General features: G+C 27.2%; 1 protein-coding gene across 1 annotated transcript in view; it reads left to right on the forward strand.

Moving 5' to 3' along the window:
- The first annotated feature begins 6,968 nt into the window (after positions 1–6,968).
- Positions 6,969–11,488, forward strand: part of LOC105627580 (cytochrome P450 4C1-like) — an 8,972-nt gene continuing 4,452 nt past the window's right edge. Inside the window, exons 1-9 of the mRNA XM_012208862.1 lie at positions 6,969–7,125; positions 7,879–7,985; positions 8,634–8,724; positions 9,042–9,227; positions 9,421–9,514; positions 10,035–10,137; positions 10,322–10,427; positions 10,712–10,818; positions 10,897–10,965. Of these exons, the coding sequence (XP_012064252.1) occupies positions 6,969–7,125; positions 7,879–7,985; positions 8,634–8,724; positions 9,042–9,227; positions 9,421–9,514; positions 10,035–10,137; positions 10,322–10,427; positions 10,712–10,818; positions 10,897–10,965 (1,020 nt within the window). The remainder of the gene's footprint in view (positions 7,126–7,878; positions 7,986–8,633; positions 8,725–9,041; positions 9,228–9,420; positions 9,515–10,034; positions 10,138–10,321; positions 10,428–10,711; positions 10,819–10,896; positions 10,966–11,488) is intronic.

Raw genomic sequence — 11,488 nt, forward strand, 5'->3', positions numbered from 1 at the left:
AACTGGTAAATTGTTTACGAAAAATGAGTCTTGAAAGAATTAATGTATTATAACTAAAAATGTCCTATACTTAACATCAAAAGCTACAAAGTAATTGTGATATTAAAATTTAAATATTATTATAAAAAGTTTTTAATATATTTTATTTTATCAATATAAATCTTTTCCAATAATAAATATTTAATTAAAAATGCAATAATTATGTAAATAGCAGGCAACTGATAATAAATTTATATAATCAAAACATTAAAAATTAAAAAATACGAAACAATATTTGACAAATTAATTAACTTTAGAAAAAAACAATCTAACAATTATAAAGTATTATAGTAATATTATAGTAGTATTATAGTAGTATTATAGTAATTATTTTTCCTTGTAGAGAAAAAATACTTTAGGTGGTAGAATAAGAAATTTTTGGAAAAAAATTTCTTTTAAAATTTTGAAGAAATTTATGGCACTAAGAATGAAAAAGTAATTTTTTTGGTAATAGTTTTTCATGAATAATTAACGTAATACAATCTAGTAAATTTTTAATTTTGCAATACTCTGAAATTATAATAGACAGGAGACACCTGCGTTCTTCATGGCTGTCCAAGAAAATTTTCTATAATCCTAAATGAATTTCAATCGTTTTATCCCGTGAATCAGACCCTTTCAAAATCTTTTCGAACTGAACTTGTTCACAGCTCGCGATTATTCTATTCCGCGGCATTTCTATGTTCTGCGAAATCTCGAAAGCTGCATTCAAAAAGGGACGGGAAAACAAATTGTATGGAAAGATGAAACAGTCTTAATGGACTCTTAGAAAGGTAGCGGAGTTACGCGGAAGAAGGAAAGGTGGGTTAAAACGCTGCTGAAACGTTGGACGATGGTGTTGGTGAGCACGCCTTGAAATTTGCCCATGGAACTCTCCTCTCTCTCTCTCTTTCTCTAATATTCAGACTGTTGTGTAAAATATTATTCAAAACAATGGTGTAAAGGACGACGAAGCGTGCGAAGGGTAACAATGAATCGGGCGAAAGGAATAAGGGTGAGACATAGGTAGCGTGAATATATCCCCGCGGCCAACATTCCTACCCCTGTTACGGTTCTCGCTACGCTAGGCAAGCCGGAGTTGTCTATCTCGTCGCTAACTTCATTTAAGTTTTGATCCTTTTACAGGGTACTCCATGCTAACTTTCCATATCGAGCATTGAAGGAGATACTTTAAAATTTCGAACAGAGAGACTATTGAACCTAAGAGGAGGCGTGGTCTCTCTCACCAATGCGGTGTTTTCTGGACAGAGATTGTTAAAGAAAAAAAAGGAATTAAAGAGATAAAGAAAGAAGAGATGAAGAAAGAAAGAAAAAGAGATATATAGTCGGATGGAAAGGAGCAGAGGATTATACAATAAAGAGGTTGAAGAAGTGAATGTGGCAGCATTCTGTTCACGACCTACAAACAGGGGAGAAACATGACTTTTATTACATTGAATCACTGAAAATGAGGGTTCACCGGATTATACATTGTGCTAAAATGCAGATACAAATTCTCCATTGAGAACCATGACCTCATTCTTCTCTTTCATTCTTCCGCATCCGTCCGTCGCTTGTTTCCCTCTCTCGACTTTCTCACGTTAGCAGTTATTCTTTTGCCGTTCTTCTCTTTTCTTTTTCTTTCTTCGTCATTTGATCTCTTTCTTCGTTTTCTTTCGTTCTCTTTGTCATCTGCTGGTCCAATGCTTATTTGTAGTTTACTATTAACTTTGTTGTAAGCTTTCGGTATGCTCCGTCATTCCTTGTCGTTAAATCCTTTGCAAAACAGTTAACTACAATCCTTTTATCTTGTCGGACAGTCGCGGTATTTCTTCCTCGTCATTGTTCGGGTTACATCATCCGGAATACTGAATGTCACATTTTATCTGCGGCGAGACTACGCGCCAAAGTATAGCTAATGGTATTAAAACTCTCTCACTAGTACTTGCACATGATTAGCAAGCATTTTGCTATTGTTTTAAAAACACAAAGATATTGTATCCATAAAGATAATAATTCCGAAATCACATATTTAGCACAATCATCGAATTTTAGATTTAATCACATAGTCATAATTGTTTGTATCTATTTATATATTAAATTATATATTGTATCTATTTATATATTAAAATCAGAATATAATACTTTAATATCGTTTTTGATCGTTTTTAAATTTAATTTTCTAGAATTGGGGAGATAAAAAAAATTTTATGACAATTTTTCGTCGAATTTCATTTTGTTATACGAAATACAGCTTTAGCTTCAAAGATGTGAAATTCAGAAAAATCATAAAAAAATTTTTAAAAAAGTATTTTGTAGATAAATCTTTGTACATACTTTCTTTTTAAAAAACTATTAAATTTTTTAAGAAAAATTTTTTATCAGGCTACAAACTGTTGAATATATATTGAATATAATAATTTTAAAGAATATAACAACGTGATTTTTGTTTGAATAAAAAAATAAATTTAAAAAAACGGTCAAAGTATGTTAAAATCTCAAGCTTTAAAGTTTCATTTTATCTGCAATGATTTTTCTTTATTTTTATAATGAGAAACAAATTTGATACCTGTTTGTAAATTGTAACATTAATATCAAAGTTATTATGTATTGCTAAATTTTTTTACAATACAAATTATTATGTGTATTTATATTACCATGTGATTAGAATATTCTGCACAATATATCAATCTTGCTTTGATTACAATACACTTGAAACGTTCTCTGAGGATTCTGCTATAGAGTGACGGAAGCCTAAGATGGGACAGTGTATCTTCTACGTTATGTCGAACAGGCTTTAGAACTTCGCTGTAGTTGCACGGAGTTGCGGGGTACGCGTTATCGGATACATCACATATCGAAGACTCGAACGTTACTGATATCGATTAAGCCATTGTTCTAAAGATCTTGGGAAGCTTCTAGAACGTGTTCAAGGCATTCGAAATAGAAAATTGAAGAAGAATAGAAAAGGAAAGAGAAACGAGACGAATTTTCATCCATAAAAGAAGGAAATCTCTTATCGTTTTTCGTGTCCATGGTATACACACAACTCATAGATGTGCATGTATACGCCTTCGGGGATCCTTTTGTGCTCGTGCCACATTATAGGGACTGGTGCATTAGACAGAGTAATACGGCTGGAGGAATTTCAATTGCAGCACGGCCACGTCGTTCGGTTTAACGATTTCGTCGGACTTCAGAGAATATGGGGTGCTGCACAGAGAAGAGGAGTGAGCTTATGTATAGACTGCTCCGTTGACATGTTTAAAGACCGTCATACATCTCACGGTTGGAGAGAATTGTACGTTGCCTTGGGCCACGTGTAAATGTATCAATATTCATCCCGTCAATTTGACTACTGTAAAATACATGTATGTAGAGTTATGGAGAAGATTATTATGGAGAATTATAATGTTGTGAGTCAAGCACATGATTGTTATCACCATATATAAACTTACAATAATATACCGTCTGTATTATATATGTTTCCTTATATTGTTATTTCTGTGGATCCATTTAAATATGTTAGAATTAGTTAGAGAATCCATCAAAATTATATTAAAAGAAAGAACTTTAAAAAGAAAAAAATTATATATAAAAATTATATATATCTAATATCATTATTTAATATCAATATTTTTATAAAAATATTTAGCAATTAATTTATAAAAAAATTAGAGAGTTCTTAAATAATTAATAATTATATAACATAAAAATTAGTTAAAAATCAATGCACTACAATCTGAGATACAAACAAAAGAAAACGTTAGGTTAGGTTACAAATATCCGAATTAGATAGGGACTTTTTTGAGATGTGGGTTCATTTCGCGCGAGATCTAAAGGACGCTCGACGCTTAGGAGCATATAACGCTCGTAAAGATCCATCTACTTTGAGTGATCATGTTGTAAACTTCATTCTATCTTTTTTTTTGTTCATTATAAGATAGAATGAAACAACATGCATAAAATCGAGCGGCATTTGGCCGCCAACGCGAGGTAATGAAATGAGTAACGAAAGGCAGAGCTGAATCGAAAATCGGCTGAGAAATGCAAATCGTGTCGAGCCCTGGCCTAGACTATCTAGAGTCATATAGTTCATAGATTTATCAAAAGAAGAAAAAAATGCTTAAATTATGAATAAATAATAAATATAATAAATAAAAAATATATAATGCGTACAATTGTAATATTTAATATATTAACTTCTAATACGGTCTCTTTTAATACGTTAATTGTGGATATCTGAAAAAATAAATAGTTAGACATTTGTCTGTAATTAACTGTCGCAGAGTTATAACAGAATCGTTACTAGTCAGTAAAACATGTGAAGTGCCAAGTGGCCCTTGCGAATATTTTACGATTAAAAAATTATTTAAAATAATTGCTACAAAATTGTAAGATTATTTTTAATATTAAATCAATCACATAATTATAAAATTTAAATACGATAAAGAAACTCAAGAACGGTCAAAGTTGAATGTTTGAAATAATACATTATGTATTCTTATATTAAATTAATTCAGATATGATTGAGCCAAAAAATTTTTGGTTTCAACACAATCATTCTAAAATGCTATATAATATTAATAATAATATTATTCCGGAATAATTTAAATGCATTCTCGGGGATGGTAAGTAAACAGCTCATAAATACCATCCCTATTCAATCACGCCGATATTCCATTCAAAACACAAGTATATCTCGCTTCTGTTCTAATCATGCTATCTTAGATAGCCCCCTTGCGCGACACTCGAAAAGTTAATCGCGCACACATTCCACATGCGAAAGTTCAATTCGCTTCCCGATCAATATGGATCATCTATCGCTATTCATTCGTAACGCTTCTTCTCGAATTATTAAGTGCGAACCACACCGAAGTTCCATCGCGTATTAACGTTGTCTTTTGTCACGTAATCGGTATATGGTACGCGTACCGCGAGAACATTCAATGCGCGAGAATTACCTGAATCTCCAGCGAGAGTTGCGAGTCTCCGATCTCGTATTGCTCGCCATACATTTTCTTTCAGCTGGGAATTGAGAAATTAGTCGACGTCGTATCAAATGCGAATTATTTGTGCATCTTACCGAACACTTCAATTATCGAATTACAAGCTTACTGCTCATTTCGAACAAATCTTAATTCGACTCAACAATAAATTTTGAATTATTACAATAAAGAGTTATCATTATTACACGTCGTCTTGGCGAGTGAGCCTTCCATTATGACCAGCGTCACAAACACAAAACAAATATATTTATATAGTAGAATAACAAGTTACTTTCAAAAATATTATTCCTTAGGGTTATCCGATCAGTAGACACAAACAATGCTTTTAAAATATTATATTTTTAAAAATATTTTTAATATTAAATAAATATTATAAATATATTTTAAAAACATCTGTTGATTGAATATTGTCATAAAAATATAACGTCATTAAAAAAAAATCATTATTATAAAAAAATAACGGCAATAATAACGATGTATAAGTAATACATTATTTGTCATCTCTGGTTTGTTAAAAAGTTATTAACAAAACTTATTTTACTTAATTACTTATTATTTTTAAACTTATTTTGTTAATAACTTTTTAATAAGCATTAAGGAAGCTCAGTAATCTTGTAATTAACATCAAAAATCAGTTAAAAGTTATTTGGCGCTCATTGTGTAAAGAAAAATATTTATTCTTCTAATCAGTCTTTAATTACTAATAACTTTTTAACAAATAACTATTAAAACCTTCTGAAGGTTACTCAGGAAAATATTTTTGACAATGTATATAAAAATCAAGATCATTATAATAATTTTCTTAAAGTGAATAATTATTTTTTTTTAAAATCACCTCAAGATACTTGAGTGATATGCAATTTTTTTTGACTTAATTGACTTAACTGATATCCAAGGACTATTAATAAGTGTAAGTAAAATTGTTTTCAAGATTCAACTATATATTAAGCCTATTGTAAAAAAAAGCAGCATTATAAAAAACATTTGAGTTTCTTATTTAAATCGTATTTATAAATATTGTATGACGAATGACAAATACTATGATAATAAATCAAATAGGATAGAGAACGCTAATATGGTCAAAGTTAGATGTTTCGAATAATACAATATATGTATATTCTTCTTTATTAAATCAATTTATTATTTCAGATATGATTGCACATCAATAATTTTTCAACATGATCAGTCTGGAACGCTGATAATCCTCCTTAAATTAGATTAAAAAAACTGTAAAGAATTTATCGCGAAAAATATTATCTCAGCTAGAGTTTGAACTTGGGATTTTTCGACTAAAAATAAATATTAATGATTAAAATTTATTTAATAAATTATCTTCATGTTCAAGAGCATTATATTTCAAGTATCGTGAATCAAGTTTAACAAAACGTACTTATGAATATGAGTTTATCTATGCAAGTAAGTCAGAAGAAGAATAAAAAAACCAGCAAATAGTTATTTTCAAGTGTAAGTGGATAGTTTTTCACAAAATAACACTACATAACAATAGAATATTTATTGATAATATTTAAAATTTATTTGTACAGATTATATATAATATTACGTAATCGCGCGTGTAACACTCAATTATAAATATTTCGAAAACATCTTCGATAACAATTAAAGTAAATAAATATTATTAAAAGAGAAATATCAATTTTAAAATCTTTTATAAAATTCATATAATTGTGACGTGATTCATATATTTTCTAATATAGAAATAGAAAAAATATATTAATTAAATTTTTTTATTTTCAATATTTCAATACATGTTTTATTTAGTGTTTAGATAAACTTATTTGTTTATAATTAAATAAATTTGTTAATTTTATCAAAACAACGATAAGACTTTAATTCAAATACACATATTTAATATTTTACAATACGTTCAATGCAGGAATTCGAAGCTGAAGAAATCCGATTAGAACAGTCATTACAACAAGAATGCTTATTAGTACATTCTTGTTACTTATTCTTATTGTGTATTTGATATACCATTATTATGTGCAATATGGACCAATAGGACGACTTATTAATAATATACCAGGACCATCAGGTTATCCAATTATTGGTAATACATTACAATTATTAATTTCAAGAGGTAAGTTAAAATTTTTAATACATTTCGATCAATTAATATTAAAAAATGAAATCACTATTATTAAATATTTTAAATAATATTGTTAAATAATTTTAATAAGTACATAAATTTATCAATACTCTTTTATTATATTATATATTTATTTATTATATTTATTTTATTATATTAATTTAAATTAGAGATGCACCGGACTATCTGAAAGACATCCGATATCCGATATTATCTAGCATTTTTTTACGATCCGTCCGGACAGTCATTAATATCCGGGAATATATCCGGTTGAAATTTTATTAATTAATTAATTTTATTATTAATTAAATTGTTGATTTTTTATTATATAAATGTTCCATAGATAAGTATGTATACTTATAATGCTATAATATTTTATATATACTATTGCAAAATTACAATTTTTTTCTCTACAGATTTTTTTCCTTTTTAAAAAATATTGTCCCGAAATCCGGTCAGAAAAGTATCGAATATCCGATAAAAATTATTTTTCTGGATATCCGATTGGATACCAGATATCCAATATTATATTTTTTTTGGATATCCGATATCCGGTAATTTTACGATCCGGTGCATCCTTATTTTTTTATAATATTTATTTCATAAATTATTTTTTTCTCTCCACTATACCTAAGTAAAACGGTGTAAAATAGATATCAGAGATATTAAATAAAACTAGTGTTACAATTTTCTATACTTATAGTACTTATAATATAATGTCTTCGAAATACATGCATTTTTCAGAAGATCTTTGGAAACTTCTAAAGATTTTAAGTGACAAATACTCTGTTTGGAAATTATGGTCATTCTTTGAGTACATAGTATCTATCAGACATCCCGATGATCTAGAGGTAATAAAACATTGTCCAACAAAATTTGATTTTTTTTATCTTTGATATGTGGAGTGTCATTTCTTGAAGATTTTTAGCCGCTGGATTTGAATCCGTGTTTAGAAATATTATCCCAATTTTTTATCCTCTATATTATCTCACTTTTTCGAAAATGTAACATGATAGACAAATTATAAGAATAGTATTATTTTCAGCGTTAAAAAATATACAAATAATACTTCGGAAATAATACTTAGCAAACCAAAGACAAAGTCAATGACAGCAAAATATAACAAAAATTCTATATACATTATTGTCAAACTGGAATTTTAGAAATTTTTCGTTTACTTAAATTTAATAAATAATAATAAAAAATAATTTAATAAAACATAATAATTAAATTAATTATAAATAATTAAATAATAAAATAACACTCATGACGACTAATATTTTAAGAATAATGAAACACATGTGAGAGATACTTCCAAATGATTAATTAATTATTTCTTTAAGGCCACTCACAGGGCCGATTCTTATATTTTTGGATTGTCTCAAGTATAATCTTAAGATGTCATGATCAATCAAAAGACCATTTATATCTTAAGATATTGCATAAAATAATTTTGAAATTAAGTAGTATTTAATTTAATACTTTCTATACTTTTGCAGATAATACTAAGTAGCACAAAGCATATCAATAAAAGTAGACTTTATAATGTATTACATCCTTGGTTCGGCACGGGTCTTCTCACCAGTGGAGGTAATTATATTAAATGTATATATATTTCTCTCAATAATATATGTATATCAATCTTGATAAAAAGATAATGAATCATTACTTTCGAAATACAACGTTAACGAATTACTTTTAAAAATTACTAACTAGTAATGATAACAAGTTACTTTTTATAAAAAGTAACGGTAACGCGTTTTCATAAAGAAACATTTCCAACTCTGTTAATTTGAATATTGAATTCAAAAGAGAGAAAGATTTGGCAACATATATAAGTATCATTTATATGCGAGTTTAATAGTGTTATTATATAATTATGTGTCCTCATTTTATTATTGTTTTAGGTTCCAAATGGCAATCTCGACGAAAAATATTAACATCTGCATTCCATTTTAATATATTACAACAATTTGTTGAGATTTTAATCGAAGAGAGCGAGAACATGACGAAGTCTTTGAAAAATACAGAAGGCACAGTTGTAAAAAATTTAGTACCATTCATTAGTGAACATACGCTGAACGCATTGTGCGGTATTGTAATCTGTGTATATCTATGTAAAATTTTATTGTAAATAATATTAGCAAACTACAGAATATAAACTTATATAAAATATAAATGCAGTGAATATTATATATATGTTATGATAATTATAAAGTTATCTAATTTTTATTAAGATATTTTTAAAATGTATAATTAAATTACAATAATATAACTTTTTTGTAGAAACTACTATGGGCATCTCTCTAAAAGAAATGAATTTAGATCAGCAACGATACCGAGATGCAGTTTATAAAATGAATCAAATTATAATTTATAGGTAATATTCACAGGTTAAAATAAACTTTTATATCTGTGATATTTGGAGAAATGAATTAATATTAAATAATCACACAAACGCACGCACGTACGCACGTACGCATGCACGCACACATGAAGATAAATAATGAATTATATTCAATCTTATTTTTAATAATACTTTCATATATGTTTTATTAGAATACAAAATACAAAATATATGTATTGCAAATATAATAACAATATAAAATATTGTTTCAAATAAAATTATTTCAAATATTAGGTGTAGTAAAAAGAAATCCATTATTTTTCCATTCAATTTCATGGATTCAAATAATGGATTTCTTTTTACTATACCTAATACATTCTACTCAGCTCTGCTAATAATGCATGTATTACATGCTTTTGTTTTTTGTAATTATTAAAATATTAATAAATGATTAACAATTTAAAAAATCTTGTACAAAATAATACTATCATAATACTTAAAAACGTATATATTATATACATATATATTATAACATTTTATAACTATGATTTAGAATGATGAGGCAATGGCTGAGAAATGATTGGATATTCTCATTAACACCTAAAGGTAGAGAACAAGTAAAGATCCTGAAGATATTGCACGGATTTACTAAAAAAGTATGTAACAATTTTATCTTCTTTAATAATTTTGAATATTCTACTAAATAAAATCATTTTATCTTTTATAAAAATTATTTTAATTTCTTTCAAAATATTAATAAAACATTAATAAAACAATATTGATAAACATATCCTTAGTTCATTTACAAATGAAAAGAAAATTAATATATGATATGTGTAGATTATTGCAGAAAGAAAAGTTTATCATAAATATACCAATGGGCAATACTTAAAAAATTTTGGCGAAGAAGCAATTGTAGAGACAGATGATGTAGATAATATTAAAAGTACGTAATACATAGGGAAGTTGTGGATGTCTTAACTTCTATCATTTAATATTAAAAATTATTGTTGCATTAAAATTTAAATATATTATTATATTTAATTACTATTAAGTAACATTAAGTAACTATTAAGTAAACATTAACATACTATTAAGTAACATACACATTGCTGTGAATTAAATTACTTCAATATTTGTAATATAATTTAAATTTATTGTTAAGTAAAAACAATACAAAAAAATGTGCTTTATAAATTGGTATTTACATATTTATAAAATTTGATTTAGAACGAAAAAAAAGACTCGCTATGTTGGATCTTTTAATACTGGCGTCTCAAGAAAATCTTTTGACTGATTTAGATATTCGAGAAGAAGTTGATACCTTTATGTTTGAGGTAAGCATTTGGAACTTTTCTTCTTTCTTTAATTATGCATTATCTAAGTAGATATATATTAACGTAATATAATTACAGGGTCATGATACTACAGCAATGGGTATTTGTTTTGTTTTATCATTATTGGCTGAGCACAAAGATATACAGGTATTTTTCGTTTAAATGAATATTATGAAAAGAAAAGAATAATTCCTTTACTCAACAAAAATTTATTAAAATAGAAATAATAAAGAAATAATAAGTTCTTTGTGAGTCTGCATTCGCGTTTTTCGCGAGATTCTAAAATTCAATTAATTGAGATCCTAAACTAAAGATTAAATTCCGACAAAATTGCTGTTTTACCAAATCAATGGGACTTACAAACATATGATTTATGTGACATTAATACAACACTACATACTCTACTATATCAATTTTTTCGTAAAGGATTTTCATATCAAACTATTGTCTAAATTTAATTCTCTAAGAGCGTTATTTCTTCATGCAATCTATTAGTCTTCAATTTCGTGAGAGAGAGAGAGAGAGAGAGAGAGAGAGAGAGAGAGAGAGAGAGAGAGAGAGAGAGAGAGAGAGTAGTATATTATTAATAATAAATAATATATATATATAGTAGTAGTAGTAGTACGTACGTACGTACGTAAGTAACTAAGTAATTAACTTAATTAACTTA

The sequence above is a fragment of the Atta cephalotes genome (genome assembly GCF_000143395.1).
Source record: "Atta cephalotes unplaced genomic scaffold scaffold00009, whole genome shotgun sequence".
Classification (NCBI taxonomy): Eukaryota; Metazoa; Arthropoda; class Insecta; order Hymenoptera; family Formicidae; genus Atta; species Atta cephalotes.